General features: G+C 27.6%; 1 protein-coding gene across 4 annotated transcripts; it reads left to right on the top strand.

Annotated features, from left to right (window-relative positions):
- Positions 1–235: 235 nt before the first annotated feature.
- LOC117239555 (phospholipid phosphatase 1-like) lies at positions 236–27,266 on the top strand. Of its 4 annotated transcripts, XM_033505220.1 has the most exons (7): positions 5,666–6,030; positions 6,555–6,678; positions 11,173–11,335; positions 21,260–21,414; positions 22,953–23,176; positions 23,507–23,627; positions 25,515–27,266. In XM_033505220.1, the coding sequence occupies exons 3-7, from the start codon at positions 11,272–11,274 to the stop codon at positions 25,878–25,880; spliced, it is 930 nt and encodes a 309-aa protein (XP_033361111.1). In that variant the 5' UTR covers positions 5,666–6,030; positions 6,555–6,678; positions 11,173–11,271; the 3' UTR covers positions 25,881–27,266. The 4 variants fall into 4 exon arrangements, with proteins under 4 accessions (XP_033361107.1, XP_033361111.1, XP_033361110.1 ...); XM_033505216.1 differs by lacking the exons at positions 5,666–6,030; positions 6,555–6,678 and adding an exon at positions 236–566; XM_033505219.1 differs by lacking the exon at positions 5,666–6,030 and having other exon boundaries at positions 6,284–6,678.

Raw genomic sequence — 27,266 nt, forward strand, 5'->3', positions numbered from 1 at the left:
GCCCTCACTAGTTCACAACAATATCGAACATATTATTTAAATACAAAATAATTGTTATGCATAAATTGAAATATTATCAAAAACAATATGATCAATTACTTTAGTATTTTTATTTTTTTATGTATTTATAAAATATGAAATGAAAGTATTAAAAATTAGCATGTTAGAGTTAGTGCATTTTAATAAAAATAATGGGGTTAATATTTGCTTAGTATATCTTTCTCTTGATTTGAGTTATTTAGGTGTATGATATTTTATTATGATGTTTCATTAGTAGGATATATCTAAATTCGTGTTTCTTAAATAATTTAATCCCTCTACCACCTTAAACTCTGTAGTTGAATCATCAATGACGCTATTTAAAGCAGTGTTTGTCAGTGAGCTGTCAATCAGAGGCACTCACACTTTTAGTAGTCACATTTACATAAATTATTTGTTTTGCGTGTGTGCTGTGATCAATCCTAATATATGTTATAAATATATAGTTAATTTGCAATATTTTATGAATGATATTTTTGTAAACTATTGACTAATCCAAGAATCAATACTACACGTGGACAATGCAGGTTAGAATTTAACAATGAATATAAATTAATTAAAATTCAAGTTAATTGTTTTTATAGTTGATAGCATACCTGTTGTAGAATTATTTCTTTTTTAACATATTTCTATGCATTTATATTTACAAATTAATAGACAATAAGTCTCAGATGCAAATCCATATTTATGTCAAAAGTTTTATTCTATATTTATAAGACTTTTGATAATTTAATACAGAAATCTGAATACATTTCATATGAATATTCTATTTTTATTTTTACTTTAAGTAAAATATTTAGATAGTTTAAAAATTGATTTATAATAAGTAACATATACGTATATAACATGTAAAAGCAATTTTTAGATAGTTATTTTTCAATTTTTAATTTTAAATTATATTATATATTTAATGGATTCCTACATTATTAATATAAGAATTTGAAATAAAGAATTAATATACAAAATTGTACTGAAGATAACGTATTGTTAACGGATAACTTGCATCTTAACGTGTATGCGTATACTGAATTATATATACGTATATACATGCTTATAAAAACTGACATATTAGCGGTAAATTGAAATCGTAAATTATTAATATAGATATAAGAACAATAAAGAATTATTATTTAAGAACAAACATTTCTGTTTTATTACACATAATTATTTTTAATACACAGAATGAGTCAATAAGAAGTCATTTGGAATAACTTAATTAAGGAGTCATTTGAAATAACTTAGTATTTACTAATTTTATCGAGAAATGTTTGAAATGGAAATCGTACTTTATAGAGATGACAGATCTTTAAATAGATACATTTATTTTTTTTATATCTTCTTTTATATATATTTTTATAACTTCTGAGATATCAAGGTTACCTGGAATTTTTTAATAGCATCGCATATTTTTTTAATACTGCCTCGTATACTGTTTTTTATACTTTTATACTAAAAAGATGAATTCAACGATCTCTAATAAGGTATCTTCTAGTTAATTTTGAAGTTTAAAATGAAATGAAGATTTATGGAGAAGAGTTGCTACGTGTGGGGTACTAATTTCGGTTACTCGAAGAAGAAGATATTATAATCATGTAGAAGACCACAAATTATTAGAATTTTTACAGTTTTTACGATCATACATGGTTAACAATTTCATCTATATATGTATGTATGTAAAACGGACGAAAGTAACAAAGACGATAATTTTTGTTATAATATTAAAAATCACAATTTCAATTTATTCCATTATTTGAAGTTTATATATGTATATTTGTAAAAATTTCCATGAAAATGGATCAACATTTTATAATAAACATTGACAAAAACATGTTAATTTTTATCATATTTTTAAACAAGTATTTTTTTAAATATTGTTTACGTAACTAATTTTTGTTTAGTTAAAAACAAAATTTTTACTCACGAATCATTTTTCTAAATTTAATAGTTTCCGAAATATTCCGTGAAATATGTTTCTAACTTACAACTTTGGGAGCTGTTTTCACTGAAAACTGCATTATATATAGGTTTCATTAAAATCGGTGATTTATCTCGTATATGTACAGGGTGCGTATAAGGTAAGCGTAAAAACCACCATAGCGTGATTTTACACCTATGGATCGGTGGAGATTTGTATAAAAAGTACATACAAAATTGACCTTGACTTTGAAATTTAAGGTCAAATTTTTGCATTGTTTTATCGCATTCTTTTATGCTCATTATGAGGATAAAAAGTCTTAAAGGAGCCATGAGTCGCAATTCAACCGGTCCCTTGGAAAAATGATGTTAAAGTTTCACTGGTTTTTGGATTCACCTTATTTACTATATGGTTACATTTTGCACTCTGATGCAGGGTAAATAACATCTATTGTTGCATGTTAGACATTTCAGATACACCATTAGACATCCCATTTCTTCCTTTATTTCTTTCTTTCTTTTTGCATCTGCGTAATAGATGTGCCTGCACGTCAGCTTCCACATTCAACATATGTACATATATGGCCATCACTGTTGTTTAAATAGCTTCGGACTCATATTCCTATATTCCTACCAAGTTTCTTCCCAAGATTACACGTTGATTTTAGATGATGGAAAACACATTCAATTTGATATCTTAATTGTTCAACTCAATTGCAAACTCTATCCGACTGCGAAATGTAAATATATTATAAATAAGAAAAAATATATGTATAAAACACTTATATATATACAGGGTGGTTGGTAACTGGTGGTACAAGCCGAAAGGGAGTGATTCTACGCGAAAAAAGAAGTTGAAAATATAGAATAAAAATTTTTTTTTCAAATTTTTTTAAAAATCTGCAGTGATATCCGTTATAACGAGACGTGATAAAGTGCACGTGTACCGAGCGAAAATTCAAAGTCGATTTTCTCGAAAACAAAGCCTCAAACGAAAAATTTTTATTCTATATTTTCGACTTCTTTTTTCGCGTAGAATCACTCTCTTTCCGCTTGTACCACCAGTTACCAACCACCCTGTATATATACACACACACATGTATATTTAGTTATTAAGTTTATGTACGCACACGTGATTGATGAGATTTTAACATCATTTTCCAAGAGAACCATTAAGTTGCGATCTATGATTCCTTTAAGACCTTTTATCTTCATGATAAGGATAAAAGTATGCGATGCAATAAAGACATTTCACCTTGAATTTCAAGGTCAAGGTCAATTTTGCTTGCATTTTTTTTTATAAATCTTCATCGATCGGGAAGTGCAGTCTTACTGTGGCGGCTTTTACATTTACTTTTTATACACTCTGCACATATGAGATATTTTTTAGAGAATTACCGTATATGTTTTGTAAAAGCCAACATTTATGTACGTTTAAGGATTTTACTAGAAATCGTTTCTTCGTATTTAAACTGAATCATTTTATTGAATTCGGAAGTAGCAAAGTATGTATTCAGAAAGGAAATGTTGAGCGATATATGTACGTAAATACTCATAGAACTTCATTAGAAGTATATAATAATTAGATCTATAAAAGGTTATCTTCCACGCTAATAATGGATATGGAAGACTTTTTCATGCAATTTGTATATTATTGCCATTTGTTACTGGATTAATATATAAATTAACGATATGCATATTTAAGACACATCTACGTACATACGGAGGATTCAGAAGCCTATCAGTGTAGGTCCATTAGCATTAAAACCGAGATAAATAAGGTTTTTACAAATTGTTGTAAAAAATGACAATTGTAGTAAAAATGCAAAAATAAATTTTTATAAAACAACATACAAATGAACTTGATCACAAGAAAAACAGAAGAAAATCGCCATGGTGTTTCAGAAGAAATTAGATTAAATGAAAAGATCGTGATTTATATCGAATGTCCATTGGAAAATTTGAATAAGTCAATGTATTATATAATTATATTATATAATATATTCGTCTGGATTATCACTTTCACTGTTATCTCCTGCACCAAGATTCATTTGATTTTCTTTTCAGGTTGATGTTCGTATTTTTTGTAATAAAATGTAATAGAGCAATGTATAAAATGAGCAAATGTAATAGAGAGATGTAATGTAATAGAGCAAACATGTACTTCTTTTTAACTTCTCTCACGGGTTTACGCTATGGATACAGTGGGTTCCGAACAACATTGAGTAAAGTCGAAGGTCTTCCTTTTGATACTGGCTTTATGTTGGTTTCATAAAATGGGAAATCATTCTACAGAGTTTCTTTATAACAAATTCTTATAAAGTTTTCGTTTCACTTACCATCGTCACAATCAGATAAATTTCGCTTATTATCAGATAAATATATATTCGGATGCAGTATCAGAGAAATGGTGACTTCCTGATAATAAAAAATGCGTACTTTTGTTTCTTTCTTTCATGATGTAAGTAAAACGGCGTACAATTATTTTTTAAACAACAAAGAACTAAACATAAAGTTGACGCGATTTTAGTGTGACTTACACTGATTGTCCTCTGTATAATTTTGTCTAGTAATTCTGTGGTCAATATAAGTATTGAAAACTATTTCATACGCATGAAAGTAATTACTTAATTGATTTATCAACTGTTCCAACAATAAAGAGGTTTTTGAACTGCGTAACACATTTTTAGAGAAAGTTGGATTTACGCTGATTCGCTTCTGAACCCTCCATACATGTATACACTGGATACTACGTCAGTATTGTGAATATCAAATGGTGAATAGATTTTGACTTTCACGGGGTTCACTTTTTCAAAAAGATATGGTTAATATAAAACGTTGACGATATAATTAATACGATGATACGAGTATATTTTCTATTTTTGCTAATTCTTTTGGTCCTGAAAGTTTTCCGTTGGCGTTGGTATTGAGGAATTAAGTCTAAGACGAGAACACTATGTTTTTTGACTATTAATGAATTGTACAATAATCATATTTTCAGTATCGGTAATATTATAAGTTTTATCTCCAATTATTGTAGATGTAATTACTGCGTAATAAACATTTAAAAGTAGTAAGAAGCAATGATTTATAGAAATAAGTTTACTTACTATATAAAATAAAAAAGGAATGTACGTATTATAAATATTACGTAAATTTATACTGTATAAAAATTATAGAGAGTAAGAATAAAAAATTATTGTTTTTAATTATATAGTGCAATGTATTGCTCCTTATAATTTAAAGATTTGATACAAGAGTGAAATATGTATGTACATAGTTCCTAACATGATGTATTACTGATACAGCAGCGTAACAAGAATAATATACGAAAAACATTTATATTTATCAATATAAGAATATTTTATTCTATAATGATATTTCAGTTATATGACTGATCTAATACAGAGTTTCATTACTTTTCAGACAGTATGTTAAGTAATTTAATTAAAAGTCTGAATAAAATTATAACGTAGTTTACTTTTGGACCTCTTACCGTTCGTCTTGGTGGTATTATCGAAGCGTTTATGTTAAACCGCACAGCACCACACGTGTTGAATCCTTTCATTGGTGTGTCTGTGGAGGGGACAAGAGGGTGTGTAGAACATTTAATTCGAGCTTGCGAGGGAAGTCGTTGATTGAAGACGAGGTACGCCAGTTGTGTTTCGACGCTGCTTCGAGTTGAACCAGTTACTGTTCCATATTTTCTGTAAAATGTGTCGTTACTTTTAATACGAAGGCACTTACTTTTTTAAATAAATTTTTTATCGGATTATCGTTATTCGTCGATACATATAAAATAGCGAGTTGTTTAATGCTCAATTTAATTCTTCTCAAAGTAAAGAGTGCTATTGGATGTAGTTTTTGATACTTCAAAGTTTCTTATGATTCCAGTGCTTACTTTCAATGTTAAAATATAGTCAATGATTGTAAAATAAGACGTTGAAAAGTGTCTTTAGTCTTTACAGATTGTCGTCGAAGCTTGGTTGTCTCAAAATTGAACAATGACGAAACAATCTGTTTTTTCTTCTTCTTCAATTTATGATGGCAGACTTTTACCTCATAATTTATGAAACCGTAATTTAAATAAAATATGTTAATATTAAAAGTGTTTAGTGCTAATCCTTAATTTAAATACTAACTGAGATACATTATTACCTTCAATAATTATTATTAAATTCGAAACCAGTCTAAATACTTTTCTTCTAAATTGAAAATATATTTTTTCGACTATCTTCCAAAAATATTATATTACTATTATTTATATTTGTGCTTCATATAAAGGTATTTTTTTTTAATAATTGTTCGAGGTGATTATTTTGATTATAAGAGATAACAGACAATAGAGAGGATAATAATTGAAGGAAATTAATGAAGTAAAATACATAAAAGATATGTTGTGAGTTTTATGAATAATTGTCAATAATTTACAAAGCATTCGAATGTTATATTTAATCGACAGTTTTTCTGTTTTATCGACTTCAATATTTCTTCATAAAACATTTGTCACGTGTTTATTATAAGCAATGTACGCATACATTGATAACGCTATTGATAACATTTTTATCGTAAAATTTATCTATTTCTTCCTCAACTGATAGAATTATTATTGAGGATCTAGTCGATACTCAAAGTATAAAGATCAGAATCTATATGGATGTTCGAATATTTTCGTGTTCCACTAAAGGTGTTTCGTAGAAGTAGAATGTCATCTTAATAATAAAGGTTCGTATATAACAATATAAGTTTCTCAATACTTTATGCATCTAATATAATATTAAAAAAGTTAATTTTACAAAATATTCAATTTGTAAACTATATTTTCTCTTGTATTTGTTCTTTTTTTTAATCTTAAATTTAGTTTTAAAAGCTAACTCTGTACCTATTTACCACCATGAGTTTATACATAAAAGAATGCAATTATTTTATATTTTGTCATAGTTTACACAAATATATCAGAATATATATAATTATCGTTTTCAAATATTGCTATACATATATTGTTACTTTATTATATAAATATATTATTCATATATATGTACGTATATAGTTGCGCACTTAAATATGTTAAATTTAAGGTTGAAGAAAATTAAAAGAAAGTTAAATGAGGATTCCGGGAAAGATAGATTTAAAATATTAATAAGACCGGTCAAATCAAGTCTAATATATCGATCAGCGTATAGTGAACTAGTATCTTTATTCGACCAAGGTTTTTCTTTCCCCCTAATTAATTTCATAGTAATAGCTGACAATGAGTTAAAAACTGCTTGTCTTCCCCTATGAATATGCGGATGTGCTACCATGTTTTTCAATCAAGTGTCATTAATCGAGGTTTTCGAAGCTTCGACCTAATTAATAGTAATAGCGCGTGACCGTATTTTAATATTATATCTTTTTTTAAATATATAGTTAAAAGAATGTTCGATTAAGAAATAGATAATCTTTTAAAAATGCAAATGCGAAAGTCAAATGTCTTATATTTTAAACTTTTTATACCGAAAAGAACGAGAAGGAAATTTATTAATGCTTTTATCAGACTCGTAGTATAATGTTATTTAACACTAAATACGTAACACTCTATTAAAAGATTGCGATAAGAATTATTCGCACATGGTTTGCATAGCCTATATAATGCGTAGTATTAGAAATAGTAATGCATTGTAGTACTTAAATATACACGTATATGGTTTGAATGGAATTATCGTTTAATTACTTTTATGAAATCACATTTTCTTTGTGTTAGTTTTGCTTTTCTGGTTTTTGCTTTCATTTTTTCTTACTTCCGTTTAAAGAAAAAGACTGGAAGAGACAAAAGAATCGTATGAGTTTAAAGAAGTATGTATAAGGCTTGTTGAGCTCCTTAAGTAGGATTGAACAATTGAAACATGACGAACGTTTTAACCAATCTTGAGTAATATAGGATATGGAAACGAATATCAAAGTTTACTACGAAATGCATTTCTTATTCACATTAAAAGATTTTCTGTATTTATTTTTTAAAAATATTTATTTTTAACGCTGCGAAATAAAAGTAGTTATAACAATAATATGGACATTTATGTAAAGTGTAAAACATTATTATCTATAAAAAAAATTATTATTTCTCGTATTGCAATTTAAAATATTAAATGAGAAAAATCATTTTTTAATGATTGTATGTTATAACGTATTCAGTAATATTTTATCATAATTTGTTACAAGTTTCTGTTAATATTCATTCGTCTTTTCAATGTATGATATTATATTTATAAGTAACTATAATAAGTAATTTAGTGATTAAGCTGTAATTTCTTTCAATCATTCTGATAGCATTTCCTTTTGAAACTTTCAACACATTCTCTCTTGAAAGATAAACAAAGGATTTAGAAAAATGCACTGTGAAATATATCTTTGTTTCTTTTATAAATCAGAAACTTGTTCTTTGTTTACGATAACATATTACATACTATTGCAACACAAGCATATTAGTTACAGTAAACTTATTTAATACTGTTCTTTAGGTGTAAGAAATATGATTTTGTAATGTTGTTGGTTATTTGACATTTAAAAAACTTATTCTTTGTTATTTTATATACGTATACACATATGTATTTATCTTTATACGTATAAACGTATCTTATTCTAAAGTCAGAGATATCGTTATGTATTTTCACATATTTGATGCGGATTATTTTTTCGTAGATTTCAACTTATTTATGATTTAAGTTATTTCGAATATTTAAATTTGGTTATAAAAAATTAAGGAATTTTTATTCGATATTAGATTTTGATTAGAATAGATAGAAAGTATGTCAAGGGCAGGCAAGTGATATTAAAACGTCAGTTCTGGTTAGTTGCTAGTGTTGTACTTATTATTCATAGTAATTTAACATTGTTTCAACGTTTCCTATTAATTACTTGTTATCTTATCAATAAAGTAGGTGTTCTTAACTGAATATTGTTATATTTATTTTATTAGAGTCAAGTGGTAATTGTTGTAATTTGTATTTAAATTAGTGGCTATAAGAATAAGAAATATTGTTTTGACGATTCTGTAACTGATACGTATTAAATACAACCATGCAAATTAGTATTTAAGTTAGATGATGAATAAAATATATGCAATTGAATTTAAATTAATGTACATCTGATAATCAACTTCTAGTACAACTGATAAAAATAAATTAAAAAGGATTGTTCGATACGTTGATGTCAAAATTAAAATTATCAATTCGAATAAATAATATCTTCTGGGCATTAACAATTCTTTAATCTTATCTGTATAATTCCTAATAAAAAGAAGGAAAGGAAGTTTAGAACATCTCTTCTTCACTTTCAACGCTCTTTACTAATTAATTATCTACATAAGAATATTTAGCTTTTCATAAATTACATTTACATTAGCTTACAATAAGTAACTATAAGGAGCTTTACATTAGTCTTTAAAAGTATCTATAAGGTAGTAGAAAAATAATTATTGGAAAACTGCTAATCTTTGGAAATTAAAATATTAAGAATTTTATACGCATTAGTTTTTGTTTTTACTCATACGACTAATAACACATGTTGAATTTCTATTTGCATCGAATGTTTAGTTTAATTTTGTTTGAAGGATATAGCTGATTTTACTCCCGTATCCTCATTATTAGGGTAGTGTTACATCTTTTTCAGGTTTTTTTTTAGTGGAAAGGAGATTTCTTGAGGAGCAAAATTTATTCCTAAAAATAGGGGAAGTTTTAAAATGTTAATTTTATATTGAAGTTCTTAAATGACGACATATTTTTGACAGTAGAAGCTGCCTGCCATGTTTATTAACTCATAATTTTGTCAGATTTTTCGGAATGGTGCGTCACAGTTAAAAAAATTGAATAATACTATTTTTTACCTTCCTGTGTATGGAAAAGTGACCTATTTATATAATTGATATAATATGCGTATCATACAAGTATTACATGCAATTCTCAATAGCTTTGTTTTTATTAAATGAGTGAATTTTAAAATGTCATTCCTTTTGCAAAATCTTCAATGTTAAGTAAGTAAATCCTGCGATCCACGATGACACCTATGAAGATTAGTAAAAGTTAGACATTATACGATTCACTCATCTAATAAAAACAGAACTAGCTAGAATTGCATTATTGCTGCGATAATTTACTAACTATATGTATGGAACACATTATTGGACCTGCTGAGATACTTTGTGAAATCTTCAATGTTGAGCAAGTAATTTCTATGATTAACTATGACGCACCATCCCGGGAAAGTTGACAAAATTATGAGTTAATAAACATGACAAGCAGGTTCTACTGTAGAGGTATAAATGTCGTCATTTAACAACTGCAATAAAAAATTGACATTTTAAAACTTCCCCTATTTTTTAAGAATGAGTTTTTCATTCAAAAGATCTACAAAAATTCCCAGATATGTAACACTATAGCTATAATCAGAAAAGAAATCAAACAGTAACACTATAAATCATACTTAGGTCAATAACCCTAATAATAGGGGTAGGAGGTTAAAACTTTGTCGAAATGGTTTTCCTAGGAAGCTGTTTCAATCGATGCATCACAAGTTTAATTTGGTTTAGTGGAACTTTCATATTTGCCTATGCCTTTTGTGAAATGTTTAATTTGAAATAAGAAATAGATACATGCCCGTTTAAAACTCATTTAAGATGAAAAGATTCCTAACTATATGTTATTAAGTAGATATTTATGTATAAAATTTTATCTTTATTAGATTACGATAAAATCAAAGTTAATTAATTTACTATCAGCGATTTTGAGTATGTACAATATCAGAGATTTGATTTAGATTCGAGATAATCCCATTCGTTTTTGTATTCAACATTATATATCCATACATACGTAGATGATACTAGAAATATAATATTACTTAAAATGATACGGCAGTGAAGATAAATGAATAAGATTGCTTTGACATTATACTCAGATTGATCGTAAATGAAGAACTTTTATTCTATATTCGCATATAAAATAATCTTCCAGATTGTATATTTCTGTCTCTTTGAGAATTAAGAAATGGAGTATTTGATCCGATTTTGTTATTGCTGATTTTCGTTTTATTTTGAACCACAGAATCTTCTTGATTTCATTCGTACCACGAATTTAGGCACACGGTATAAAAATTCCCTAAATTTATATGTATTTTGTAATTGTGGATAAAGTACTATCTGTAAGAATCTTTATACATATTTTTACTAAATGTTTTTTTTTTCAGAGATCAACGGAACAGTTGACTCATTGCAGTACGGCGACGTTGGAGGAAATCCTGGATAATTCGGACGGAGTAACGACACGAACTGTCTCCGAGAAGATCATGAGTATCTGTAAAAATACTATACGTTGGGTGCTCTTTCTGGATATATTACTTGCTTTATCAGGTTTGAATTTATTTCTCTTTCTTTTTTCCTAATTGTTACATTCATCGTGCAATTATCATGTAACATCATTAAGACATACCATTCAATTTATTTCTTTTTCTTCCAACTACATACATATAATAATAATATTCTTCTAAATGTAATCAATTTACATTTCCGCAATTTCATTGATTCGATATGTGCTAACTTTATTAATTAGATCATTAAAAAATTACTATGTAGTCTATTTACACGAAAATATGGAATGCTAAAGTCATGATTGCTTTTCCTTCATTTTTTGTGCTGTATAAGGGAATGCATATATGCATGTATAATATATAAAGATCTTTAATTTTATTTTAGTGCGAAAAATATAAGTACATATATGTCATGTCTAAAAAATATTAAAACGATATCAAACGAATAACCATCAATATTTATAATATGTATAAACTTTATGTTAGGTATACATGTTATATTTATATCCATTAATTTAGTACATTTTTTCGATCATTATGAGGAAGTAACTCACTTGTTAATTAAAGCGACAATTAGCTATACGGAAGAGCATGTCATTCATTGCTTCTAAACAGAACTTATGAATAGTAAATGAGAAACTATTAAAATGGTTTTGTTCTACTTCCACATTTCTTCTTTTGGAGAAAACAGGAGACGAATAGGAACACTTCCCATTGATTCCTTTTCTATAAAGGCAACTTAAAAAATTATAATTAAATAATTGCTATAATCCTTAAAAGAAACTAATTTTTCCTAAAAATGATAAAATATAATTGATTATTTTAGTTGAGCCGTTAATAATCCATTATAATGAACAAAAACATTTATTTTTCACAGAGAGAGAAGACAATTTTTTAATTAATTTGATATTTCAGTGTATCGTTATGATTTATTACTACAATTTTACTTTTTTCAAGATATTATATATTACTAATGTCATAAGAATATCGCATATACTAAAACGCTAGATATACTAAAAAATAAATCATTTACGACAAGGAGGTACCAGGTATAAGTCTTTTTGACATTTATATATCTAATAACAGTTGGTATTGAAGATACATATTAAGTACGTTAACTAACTAAATGCACGCTAGGAGCGAATCGTGCATGCAATGAGAGTTGGCTGGAAAACCACAAACCATGTAATACAATACTGTATGACTCGACCGTCTGCTTAGAATTTTTCCGGGCGTGTCGCACTAAATAACTTGGTGCACTGGTACACACGCGTACGGTGAAACGTCAATGAACTGTGTTGTGACAAAATAAATTGCATTACTGTACAAAAGAACATAAAATTCTATGTTATCCTACTAATTAGGGCACATTTCATGTTAAATGAGTTTCAAGAGCTAAAATTAAAAAAAGGAAGGGGAAAGTATCATTTACTAAAGAATTATCACAGAGTAATAAGGAATAATAATTACTCTTAGACCTCTTATGAAGGTCGGAGATAAAAATGTCATTAAGCGTCATTAAATAACATTGTTATTAAGTACTGTTATTTAAATATAAATTCGATAATCTTTAAAACGATACTTCTTTCCCAACATCAATCCACAGCGTTTCATATCGAATCTAAATTCAACATATAGTTGAGCTGACCATTTCATAAAATTAAGATTATTGTCTTGTAAAATTTTTGGATCATTATTTTCTTGAAGTATCTAATTTTCACATAAATTATTAATATCATTACCCCCCTAGGGCGCCCTACTCCCAAACACGTATAATAATAATTAGCCTCATGTCCACTTTACATGACTCAGCGTTTATACTGAACCAACGCCATTTATGATCATTCCTCCCCAAACCATATCTAATTAATTTATCACTTTCTTTATCCACATAGAGTGGATTTGATACGTCTTAGACAAAATTCCCCCTTATTCGACATTGTATATAAGATTTTCCATGTGATTCAAAACGACTAAATCTTGATTCATTAGTGAAAATTTCCACTATTTTCTTATCCATTTTGCGCATGGTTCATCTTATTATCTTAAATTCATTTAGGAGACGATATATTATGTAATTATTAATTTTCACATTAAACTTTGATCAAAGTTTGAAATGAATGATTACGATTCTCCTGGACTAATATTCTTCAGAGAAGCGATGTAACATATGATACACTTATTCTAAGTACATAGATCTATTAGCACATTTTATTTTCAGAACTATTTTGTCGGTCTATGATATCAATACATTCAGCTATTTAATAAAATTTCATTTCTATCAGCTTATTCTGAATTCGAAAATTGCTCTTTGCCGTTCATCTGTAATAAGCTGTCGTTCACCTATTTTTATCATTAACATGTATAGACTATGGAATACTTTGAGATTCTTGGCACGTAGTAGTCAAGGAAAGCGTTAAGAAAATTTTGTTACACTTTCTCGTTGCTACTAGCTCATGTTTTGGTAAAAATTATCTACATATCTTGAGGTGTTTAGGTGAAATTACTATAATAATTACTCCTCTATATTACTCCTCTATATAGTATATACTATGTACATATATTTAAATTGAAAGTGATCGTATATCGATTTTAAATAAAAATAGTTCGATTTAGAAACTAGGGTTTGTTAATCGATCTTTTTGCACACGAATAAAATTAGTTCAAGTTATACACTTATCAGCAATTACTATTGCAAACGTTCAATGAATTCCATGTGACAGTTTTCTGCTTTCACAGGGGAATATTTAAATCTTTTTCAAATTATTGCTTATGAAGATTCCAATATCAATATATTTTGTAAAAAAGAATTATATAATTTTATCATTTTTATTTATTAAGTATTTCACAATGTGTTTAACAACGTATTATATATACATATATACATATGTACATATGCAGGATGTAGCATCTAGTTCCATCATCATCTAAAATATTTTCTACAAAAATTGCGTAGTTTTGTAGTAGCAAGTGGATAGTAAAAATATTTGTATAGCGTTGTAGAAGATTGACGCGATGAAACGACCAAATCTGTTTTTCTTTTTTTTTTTTTCAAAGAATGTTGCGTTTCGTTTAGCTGTAAAGTTTCTGCAACACTAAGTACTGCAAGGTTAACAAAGGTCGTATAACGAAGTTTTCTACTTAACTTGCTGTGGCACTGCTTCAGAAGTGACGTTTCGTTTCATCTTCGATTCTTGAGATAGTTCACTTATTTTTGAACACGTCCTAACCTGTAAGTGGTAAGGATATTTCTGATTACGTGTAAACATGCAAAAGAAATGTTGAAATACTCGTCATTGATATCAATACGTTTTAAATATCACTGAGTCATGGAAGAATTAATGCAGCAGCTTGGATGGAGTTGTCGATGAGAGATTAAAAACCAAGCAATCAAGCATCCAAGCTTGGTGGCTCGAATCTCGAAAGCTGTCGACATTATAGGGACCGTCGAACAGAATGAATTTCGAGCAAATTGTTAAATTATTAATGGTTCGCCTATGTCAGATCAGTCAGAAAGTTTGTCATGTAAACTCGTGCATATGATTCAACATATCATTTCATTTGTCGCCCGCACCTTTGCGTCGCGTCATTCGTGTTTCGTGGTCGCTGTGATCAAGTGCGTATAGCGTACATACTTACAACCTTGTATGTATGTATATTTTGTTGAACGGTTAAGCCCAGTGCAGTGTTTCTGGCAACTGGTCGATAGTGTGTAACAGCTTTTACTTGCAATTAACAGTATTACCTCAGCCAGCAGCATCAAAAGTTAAACAGAAAATTTTGTTTTCGCTGACCTTAAAATACTTAGATTATAGGTGGTCGAGTTTGTCTATTACTTACAAGTAAACAAAATATAACATTCTATTTAAGAAAACAAAATCGACCTTTTTATCTCATTAACCGTTTGTAACGCATAATAAAACTATTTTTACTATATATCGGCTTCTACAAAGTTATAGAACTTTTATAGGAAATTTTTTTTTCAAATTTTATTTCACAATGGAAATATTCCAGATGATACACTCTGTATGTAACAATAATTTATTGAATGTCTCTGTGAATATTGGTGGCAAGTGTTATACTTCAGTACTATTGAAAATGTCATGATGGCATTGAGATATTCAATAAATTACCATTTCAATAAATTTCCCGAAAAAAGAAGAAAAGGCGTTACAAAAGGATGGAAATACATTCATACTAAAATATCTGCAACAATCTAAATATAATTCTGTTAAATTGAATAATCTCTGCTAGATTAAACAATTTTCATATGAAAATATTTTGTGTATTTTTAATAGTTAGAGAAATAATAGTATCTATATTATACATTTGATCTGTAAGTTGCAACATTTGGCTATAGCTTAATTTTCTTATATACGCGCTCACCATAGGTTTTAACTTTAGGTCATATGACATTGAAATTTATTCTTCTTTATATAAGCAGTAACAATGATGTAACAAACATATGCACATATTTCTGAGTTAAACGAAATGTACAAAAAATAAGCAAGGCAGCTCATACAAATATGTATGTCTGATATAATCTTCTTTATGAATTACAATTGTTCCCGTCCACCAGTAATTTTTGTTAATAATAATGAAGTCGTATGTCATACATATTTAATTTATATACAATGATACTTGACTTTATTTTAGTTCTTTTAGATAATTAGATAATTTTTAAGTAAGCGGTTTCCAAGTAAATATTATATATTGACCGTGATGCTATTTATGATAAATTGACCATTATTTAAGTAAAATATATTATTTGAATAATATATCATCTTATCTGACTCGTAATTCTGAAATGTTTATATATTAATATATTTACCGAACAAGAGGATTTTTCTCTGAATTGTTTCATTATTTGGATATCAAATGTTAATCAATATTTTCTGGCGTAATTTATTGCAAAAACGCATATAATTTTATATATGTATTTATTATCCAAAGGTAATTGAAATGAGGAGAATTTAGTAGAAGTGATAGTATTAGGTTGTCCGAAAAGTGTCTTTCTTTTATAGACACGTCTTTTACAACGATGCATCTTTATACAAATATGAAAGCTAATCTGTCAAACGTTGTGATCTTTATCTGGATAGAACAAAATGGATCATACGTAATTCGATAAAATAATATAAAACGAAAAATGTTGTGCATCCATTATTTCCTTATAAAACGAAAGAAACTTTTACGTTATAAAAGTATTTGAATATGTTGTAATAATACCATCTCGACATCTGAATTTATTATTTATGATTTAAGAATATGCAAAATATGATACTTGACACTGTGAATTATCCATTGCATTATTTAAAGCTGTTAACTAGTATAACTAATATAATGAATTATCATATTGTGTTCGTTATTAATATATTTATCCTTATGGTCTCGTAACGAGCAAGCATACAGCAGCACTCGACTAATGAGTAATAGTTAAAAATTATAGATATTATTTTGGAAGCAATTTTTAATGAAGTTTCTCCTTAACATTAAAACTGGTAAGACTATAAGTTTATTAATAGATTAAAAGCAACAAATTTTTCTAAATACAAGAATAAGATATCTACTGATGAGATGGCGCGATAGTACAAAAAAAATACAGCCCCTGCTCACCATAAATCAGGTCATTATCATCAGATAGGCAAGGAATTTCTAAAATGATAGAGCGATTCTTATATCGCCCTTAAATAAGCAAAATTTTCTATGATAATAATTATTTATAAAGTAATTAACGATTAAATGCGATTTTCTTGAAATAATATTTATATTAAAAATTGATATAAAATATCTTCATGAACTCTCTGAGATAAACTACAAAAACAATTGATCTTAAACCTTGCGTATATCTCCAAAATATTTCTACCAAAAGAAAGTTGACAAAAGCGTAGAAATTCAAATTTCTACATAAGAACATTATACTTTCACTTCAAACTCATATTGTTATGTTTATGTGTTCGTAGTTTTTAAAAGTCACAAACGAGATTTGTGATATTTGCACGTGTTGTATCAACCAAGCATTATTTTAGGGTAGAAAACTATCAAAGTTTATTTTCTACTACATAAGTATGTATATACTTGGTTCTCAACTATGTAGATATGCAATGATTCCTTGGTGATTCTTTCATTTTAAATTTTTAGTTCTAAAATTTTAGTATTATCTAGCAAGTTTACTAACTTTGTGGTATTTTTAGTTAGGTACACCAGACTTGCGCCGTTTATTAATACATAACGGTACACCCATAAATTTAACATTTTCATTTCTAGATAATATTTTATTTTATATAATAGATAATAGATTCGCAGACATTTGTTCTGTAAAGAATTCTATTATATGATGTTACACAAAATCGGAAAACAAAGTCTTATCATTTAAGTACGTGATAAAATAGCAACAATAAAAAATTGCGGTATATACGTATACAGTATATTCTTTCCTTTCATCTGAAGACATGTAAATATTTCGAAACATATGCGTAATACAAAAAAAATGTTAGGCGAATGTTGTATTCTTTTAAGCTACGTAAAAGGAAATGCAACAATAGGATGTAGAATCCCATTTAAGAATTTAAATGCGACCTTCACAACGGCTTTTCAAGACCATTGCAGGATTAAATATTGTAAATATCAGTATGATATGTCGTCTCTAACATCCTACAGAAATCATTTGGAACATTTTCTGTATCATTCATCGTTTCTGAAATATTTATACATACCTATGTTTTTAGATAAACTGGAGGTTCCAAGAAAGAAACTACAGAAAAAATTGCAAGCGCAGAATACTCGAGAAAAATAATCTATACTACTCTATGTTCAGACGTATGAATCCTATTTTAAATTAAAATGCTGCAAAATATTAGATACATGTTAATGTTTAAATTACGTTTTGTTCCAATGTCCAACTATCTTTATAACATGAGAATCGGATATTGTCCCATTTAATGTTTATACAAATACAAAGAATATATATATATATAGATATATAATATTAATATACAATAATTATATAATATATAATTAATATTATATATGTATATATACACTATAATATACTATACGATGTACTATATATTACTATTACCACTTATATATATAGTATATAGTATATAGTATATATAGTAGTAAACGATAATATCAAATGAGCAAAGAATTTATAAAAAAGCAATAAATTTATTTCACATTTATCTAATTTATTCTATATATGAATATTTCAGGCGCTACATTGATCAACTTAACTATTTGTCAGTTTTTTAGTTTCATCACATAAGTAGGCGGTTAATGTTTAATTCTCAAAAGACAGAAGACATGCTTGCATGAGTTCATTTATCATGGGAAGATGACATAAATAATAGTAGTAGTTTTCAAGATAAATTTGAAAAATAATATTTGCAACATCATCGCTCTTTTTTACTTTCTACTTCGTGATGTTAATCAGTTTCTTCCGATCTCTGAATGGCTCATATATCAGAAGACATTAAAGAGATAATAGTGTATCTTTCATTTATTAAAATCTTTATTGATATAGCATTAATAAGAAAAGGTTTCAGGATTGTTTTCATTAATCACGTCCTTATACCTTCCCAAAAAGAAAAACTGCTTGATCATCGAGACAAGCTATGCAATCACATGAGTTATACGCATGCGTTCGAGTTTGAGCCGAATACTTAACTATTGCTTCACGTAGCAAGCGCACAGTATCGTGTGTGATATTAACTCTACTGGTGTTCGAAGTAAGAGCACTCGTCGCTCTTCCTCTCATTTTCTCTTTCCCTTTTTTTATCTCTCTTCGTCCTTTCCTTCCTCTTACCTCTTTCTTCCCCTCCTCCCTAGCTGCCTTCTTCCAATTACGTATCATTCTTATTTTTAGTCCTTTCTGATGTTGTTGCTTTGATTGTTTGCAAGCACGTGTCAAATTTACATAATATGGACAAGAGTAAACTCAATAGAAAAGTAGCCTCACGGTGGAAAGATTTTAAATTGCTAACTCCACTAAATTTATACAGTTTGTGTAAGTATCGAGCAAAACAAAAATGGAACATGTCGTGACACGTGTACTTTCCTCAACAAATACATAGGAAATTGATTTAGCAAAACGTTGAAGAAAAAAGTATATTTGTTTAGATGTGTTCAAATTGTTACGACAATAAGGTTTTCAACGGAAAGAATTACGTCGCAGGGTATTGTATAGTGTAATTCCTTTTAGTTATAAATGAATTTAAAATAATAAAATGATTGAAGTCGATGAGAAAATCTTTCTCATTGTGAATATTTTTCATTGTACTAATTGTAAATAATTACTAAGACTTGCATGAAAAATTAAGTACGTACTATATATGTACATAGATATAAAATAGTAGAATTACTACGAGGACGTACATATATCTTTTCTTTTTATTTTAAACATCATTAATTATATTCAAATGTATTATTTATGACTATACTGTGTTCATACTATATTAGTGACGATAAAGCTGTTGCAATACTAAAATATTGAATTAAAAGTATCAGTCTCGTATTCAACTTGTCAGAAGCCAATAAATTATTAAGAAATAATATACTGTTAACTATGAAAAACGTTTCGTCTGTTATGTTATAGTTTTTAATGTATGTTTTATTGTCGTTTATAATATACATATTTACTTCAGTACAAATTGTTTCTTCGATAAAAACAAATATATGTCTTAAACGAATACTCCTTTAAAATAAAATAGAAACAAATAAACTTTATTTTGTTTCCTGAAACTGAAACAAATATACGTAGGTATTCTGAAATTCTTATTCAAAGGTTTATTTCATTTCATATCAATCGTATGATATCTGTTATCTTTATCTTACATATCTTTGTACATAATATGATGTTTTCAATTCTGGTATCGGTCGAAAGTGACAGTTTACTAAAGTTTTTCTAACTAATAAGTAGTGTGTAATATTAATAATTTATAATACTTGTATTATTTTTGTAACATTCGCTAATTATGTTTCTTTTAAATTCGTATCGAAAAAGTTAGAAAATTAACAGGATTTTTATTCTTCATTATCAAACCTTACATACATATATGCTTGATCTGTTAATAAAATAAATAATGAGATTTTATTCGATTACTTGACATTTATATGTATCATTGTATATATATTACCAGTATAATTATATAATGTATCAGCAATGTTCAATACGTTTATTTCTACAGATAGAATCTTCAGATAATTCTTTAGATAAAATATCAAATAAAAATATAAACATTATTAACACGATAAAGATTTGCACAACTGCAATGTCACACGATAAACATCTGCAAAACTACCTATGACTATATGATTATAAAGATACTGAATCGTTTCTCTTTTGGTATTATTTAACTTTTGCACGAAAAATTTTTTCATGCAGTAAATAATTTTGTAATAATTTAAAATCATGAAGTTAGGTACATCATTCTACGAAGTTAGGGCCTAAAATGTACTATCTCGTACTATATTAAAATGTACTGTATTAATATCGTGCTGTTTATTTTCTACCTGACTGCGAAATGTAAACATATTGTAAATGATGCCAATGTAACAGCCAATGGAACTCTAGCATCATTTTTCAAGAAAATAATCGAATCACAAGTTACAACTCGTGATTCCGTTGACAAGTATGATCCTCGTGATGAGTGCAACAGGATTCAAGCAAAAGAAATTTCATCTTAAAATTCAAAGTCAAGATCAATTTCCCGGTACTTTCTTTTGCTTATACCTTTTTGCACCATCGAACCGATGGTGTAGAATTATCTGTTATAGCAATGACATGTTTTTTTAACATTCTGTACATGTACGAGCGAATTATTTTAGAAAATTTTCTGAATTTTATCATGTTGAAATACTATCAAAGTCTATGTATTTACTAATTTGAAGTTTGAATGGTTACAATTTTTTACTTCTTTTTACAGACATATTTTCTAATTTTCAATTGTACTCTTGTACTTTCCAGTCATTGTATTTCTAGCAGTATTGGAATTTGGGACAGTTCCGCAACAACATATCGGTTTTTACTGTAATGATCCAAAAATTTCATTCAAGTTCATGGGAGATACGATTTCTATTACATTTTTGATTGTTGGATGTCTGTTAATACCGATCGTCGTGGTATGTATAAATAAAATAAATATAAAATATTTTTAATATTTCTAAAAATTTAAAAATATTTGCTGAATAGGATTTATAATTTTCTAAAAAACTGTCAAACACAAATATTTGTTTGAATTAATTATTAATTTGAGTAATAAAAATTCTTTTGCTTTAGAAACATAAATATCTCTTTGAACGCGTTACTCTAAAATATGAATACAAAATTTGTATGAGTAAATAAAAGTCTAAATGAATTACAAATGTTGAATTAAATTCTCAAGTTTATTTTATCAATTGAGTTTGTATATAGAAATCATTTAAGCATTGAAATCCTTTCAGGATTTTAAGATTGAAAAATAGGATATAAAATGAAAATGCTTTCAAAATAAATTTAATTTATTTTTGTACGTTACGTGAAATATAACAAGACATTTTTTATCAAGGCCATAATTATTATTATAAATACACATAAGTTGCGTCCGGATTTGCGAATCTCACACCCTTATATTTTTTATCAACTTCAGAGAAAGATTCAAAATCGAAGACATAAGGATTTATGTCTTTATGTCGCAAAGTCAATATTAACAAATCTGTGAGTAATATCCACTGGATATGGATATTAATTAATATCTGGAATTTTAAAAGTTCAAATCATATCCAAACCTGTCAAATAAGCATAACAAATAAAAGTGAGCGAAAGAATAAAGTCATCATCGCTCAATGCTTAATGTTTTCCAACACACGATAACTTACTGACTGATAAAAAAATGAAAGCTTCCCATCTTTATTCCTACAATAAAAAAGATTGCAGTGGACGAGTGATATTTTCTCGATTAACTGAATAAGTCTAAATATAAACTTAATTGTGGTTTAACATTATCTAGTGTACTCCACATTACAGTATTTTAATATTTAAAAATTTTAGGGAAATGGCAAAAAAAAATGGATATTGTTACGCGTCACAACACGATGCTATTGCCATTATTTCTATGAAGAAACAAATTCTATTTTGCTATATGAAATATTATTATTTTTTAATGATAGATCTATACGCATAATGGGGAAATAGTTAGTAATTATATTTATAGAATTTCAAGTTAAACATTACTTATTAATCAAGTAATAATAAATGGATTAATGAAATTTAACTCAATCAGCTTAATTAGGAAGACTTCAGCAACCTATTAGAATTCCTTTATCGAGAAAGAGAAAAAATGATAAAAATTTCAGTTTTCATCAACCGAATAACACCCCCTAATTCACCAGATTTGAATGCCAAGCGTTGAGCGATAAAAGTTGCTTTTTTGCTTACTCTTATTCGTGTAATTATTTTCTCGATAAAATAACGTTTCCCCTAGATTATTCTTAAAAATTAGGGAAAATGACAGTTCTTTTCAATGCATATTAACGGGGCATTACACTGTATATAATATATTTATGCTACTGCAAGTCTTACTTATGTTTCTGCTAGCTATTAATTTTGTTGTAAATCTAATGAATTATAATTCTGTTCCTCTGTAATTTTGTAAATAACATTTTATTTTGCATATTTTTAGATGTGGCTGTCTGAATTCGTATGCTACTCTGCAGATAGCTATGATACAGAATTAGGATGCGCTGGTTCAAGAGCAAAACAAATATGGTTGTGGTATGGTCACTATTCGATCGGAATAATTGCCTTAACGTTTATATGTGATGTTATGAAAACTCTGGTGGGCGAACCAAGACCACACTTTTTGGATACGTGTAAACCACGAGAGGCAGAGAATTGCACCAATGAGTAAGCATTTTTTTTATTGTATTACATTTTTGTTCGTAAGAATAATTCATCTTCCATAAGAATGTATATATTTTACAGTATAAAAATGGTCTTCTCTTTTCTTATATTTGTATTTTTTACTATACATAACTATATTACATTTATATATCGTATTTAAAACTACGAGATAATTTTCTAACCAAAGGTATTTTAAAAATATGATTTTAAATAACAGTATAATATATTTAATTAATTATTACAAAAATCTTAGTTCGATAGTACTTAAATAAAGATTAAAAAACCATCTGTGATCTTCTGTTTGGTACTATGAATTTACATACTGAATTTCAGATATGTGGAAAAATATACGTGTACAAATACAGAACATTCAGAATGGTTTGTCTCGGATTCTAGCAAATCATTTCCATCTGGCCATTCTGCCCTCTCTATGTTCACAACTACTTTTATTGTGGTAAGTAGGTATATATATACATACATATTGTATTTACATATGATTATATAACACTATAATTCCTTTGCATATGATTATACATTATGAACTTTTATATATTCACTTCTTCGAATTTTTTAATTTCTATCAGAAAAAAATTGCAATGCAAATACGAGTAGATGAAAAATTCTGATACAGGGCCTGGAATAATAGAGAAATTGTGAACATTAAATTTAAAGGACTTTGAGCCATGTTTTATTATCACTTGGATGACTATATTTTCCAGTACTTTTTATACATTAAAAAATTCTGATGGGCATAGTTTTTGGCTATCTAAGACTGAGAATTATATTACTGTTTCTACAGATTTTTGTTCTATCATTTTATTTTGTTTCTTTTGGTCATTTATACATACGTATGTAAATACATAAAGAGTGTATACTGTAAGCACCATTTGTCAAATATTTCTAAAAATCTGCTAAAGAAATGTTTTGAACAAAAGATAGTCAGTTTACGGTTCGCTACATATTCGAATATTAAAAATTTCAAAAAATAATCTCTTCCTCAATAAAGAGTCAAGGTTGATTTTTTTTAATGATGTCATAAATTTTGCACTTCACAAAGTCGTAGCTAACGTCAAGATAAATTCAACGACCTATCATATTATAACTTCGCAATAAAATTTAGAAATTTTTGGATTCAGAAATTCAGGTTGGATCAACAAAAACAATGTTAAAATGTATTTTATTTTCATCAAATAACATTTTCCAAATAAGATTAAGGACAAATTAATAAGTTTATTAAACAAATCTAACGATAACAATAATACCGTTTTGAATCCAATATCACCTTATGGTTATGGAAAGTAGGTCGTGGAATTCATCTTGACGTCAGCTTCAACTCTGTGAAATACAAAATTTGTGGTGTCACTTAAAAAACTCAACCTGACTGTGACCTCAAATCGAAAAAATGTTTGCTGGAATTTTTTAATATGTAAATGTATAGCAGATTGAAAACTGACTAACTTTTGTACAAAGCATTTCTTTGGCACATTATTAGAAATATCTGAAAAATAGTGACTACTCTTAGAAGATATTATAACCTGTATATACAGGGTGTCTTGAAATTAGTGGTATAGATGTTCATATAAATGGTTCTCAAAATTTGATAAATATACTTAAATTAGGTTAATTCAGGACTGAATAAGAGTAAATAACCGATAGAAGATTAAATGCGAAAATAAGTAAAAACCATGGAGTAAAATTTTTCAGAAAAAAAATTTGGAAATGTATCATGTGCGTTCATCAGATCAGTTCTTAATTAAATACGTTTAAACCGTCTTTTTTTCGAGAACAAAGCCATATGAAAAAATCAACAAAGTCATCAAACAAAGTCATATGAAAAAATATTCTATATTTTCGATTTATGTTTTCACGTAGGATTACTCCATATCCTATTGTACCATTTGCTACGGGACACCCTGTATACATATATCGACTTTGCTATGTACTGGTGTTAACTATAATTGACTTTAGATTGTACTAATCGACTTAGATAAAATGAATTTAATTCATTATGCATCATTGCATCAATTCATATCATTCGTTTGTCTAATAAATTGAATTATATTGTTATGACATTTTTGTAGATATATTAATTTCGTAGATTTATCTATTATACGTACTTACCGTAAAGATTATTTAGATAAAACTAAATTGTTTCAGAAACAATATTTTTTTTATCTTACAGAAACTTCTGTAAATTTTAAAAGTTTAATTTTTTGATAGAATATGAAAATACTCTTCACATAAATGATGTACGTTTAGTTAAACTTTTTTTGCAATATTTAAATCCTTTTTATCGTTTTCCTTTTTTATAACATTAAACAAATACATTTTTCTGTTGTAGTGGTACTTACAACGCCGTTTACCAGATCGGACGTTTTTCCTAAAACCGTGGTTACAATGTATAATATTTTTGTGGACTGTGATATGCTCATTAACAAGGATCGGTGACAATAGACATCATTGGTGGGATGTACTTGCAGGCATCATTTTGGGTTTCGCTTTTAGCATGTTAACTGTTATAGTGCCATGCCGTAAGTTTCATTTAAATCAAAACGTCTCACAAATATATAGTGAGCCTGTAGAAAGTGAACAAATTAATTACAACAAGAGAAAACAAAACACCAAGAAACTTTTACATGAAACAATAATTGATCCTTCGGAAAGTCGTGAATTAAAGAATATTAAATCATCAACCTGGAGGGAATAAAACTTAACACATCAAAATATTTGATAAGAGAAGATTTAAAGAGGAATTATAAATGTTTTGTTGTATAAATGTTCAAAATTTCTAGTAGAATTTAGTAGAAACGCTTTATACAAAGTGTTTGATATGACATGCCTATTATATTTAAAAAATTTAGTTCTTCATGTGATTGATAATATATTCATAAAATAAGACGAAAGGCTTATATTTTACAGTTTATATTGACAAATATTTTCTTGTAGGTATTTAACCAATGTATATAATTACTATAATTTAGTAGTGATATTATATTTACGATCTGCGTTTATCAAAATAATTTTTAAAAAGCTAAACCGTAACGTCAAATGTTTATTAATTGAACTGTACTAATCGGACATATCTAATTGTACATGTGTGATTTTAGTTAATTATTCGTCATGCTCATATTTATAATATTAGACGGTAAAAAATGATAATGAATTCTGTTTACTTGTTTAGAGGCGGAAAATATCTTGTTTGAAAATAGTAAACTTCTTTTTCACTATTTGACGATACTATTAGTTAATAACTATGTCAAATAGAATAGCAGAGCTGGAAAGATGATTAACGGAACGGATAACGAGTAAGGGAAGGGCAAGGAAAGTACATAGGTACATACTTACATAGTGCTTTCTATCACTCACACGCAATCCTATATGGTTTTATTTGTATTTGGGATATTTTCGGTCAATATGCTTGCTTATTTTTATAACTGTATCGGGTCTATCAGAAATAATCAATCAGACCCACATTCTTTTATCTAGCTATCTTTCGGCTCTGTATTGTACACCTCACTGATTTCGATGGTCTTGAAATATGCTGTCATGGTTAACGTCCTAATTATAAGTACATATATGTATAACTGTTTCTTATACCGTATATAACCGTCGGTCAACTTTTGTAGTTTCCGAGTTATGTGTAAAAAACCTCAGCTAAATTTAAGTTAAGATTATATTACATTCTGGCGTAAGCACTATATTTTTTATATAAGTCAATCTACACTTAATTCATTGATGATAATGATTTTGAATATAAATAAAAAAAATTCAAAGGTTGAATTAAATTGATATCCAATCATCACTAACAATAAGATGAAATAATATCTGATGAATTGTATACGAAATGCTACATTTTATTCTAATTTTTAGTTAGTTAAAAATGTAGTAATTCTAGCCGTTATTATTGAAAAATTGTTTACAAAATACAACATTTGTGAATTAATTTATTGCATAACATACCATTAAATATATTGTTGTATATTTTGAGAAATGAAGCCGATCGATTGGTATATGTATAGGAAAATGCTACTAAGAAACAACATATTTGAAGGTCATCGAAATTAACGAGATATACTCTATTTTACACAATTAC

Source organism: Bombus vosnesenskii, unplaced genomic scaffold, assembly GCF_011952255.1.
Source record: "Bombus vosnesenskii isolate JDL3184/JDL3185 unplaced genomic scaffold, Bvos_JDL3184-5_v1.1 scf7180000014105, whole genome shotgun sequence".
In the NCBI taxonomy this organism is placed as follows: Eukaryota; Metazoa; Arthropoda; class Insecta; order Hymenoptera; family Apidae; genus Bombus; species Bombus vosnesenskii.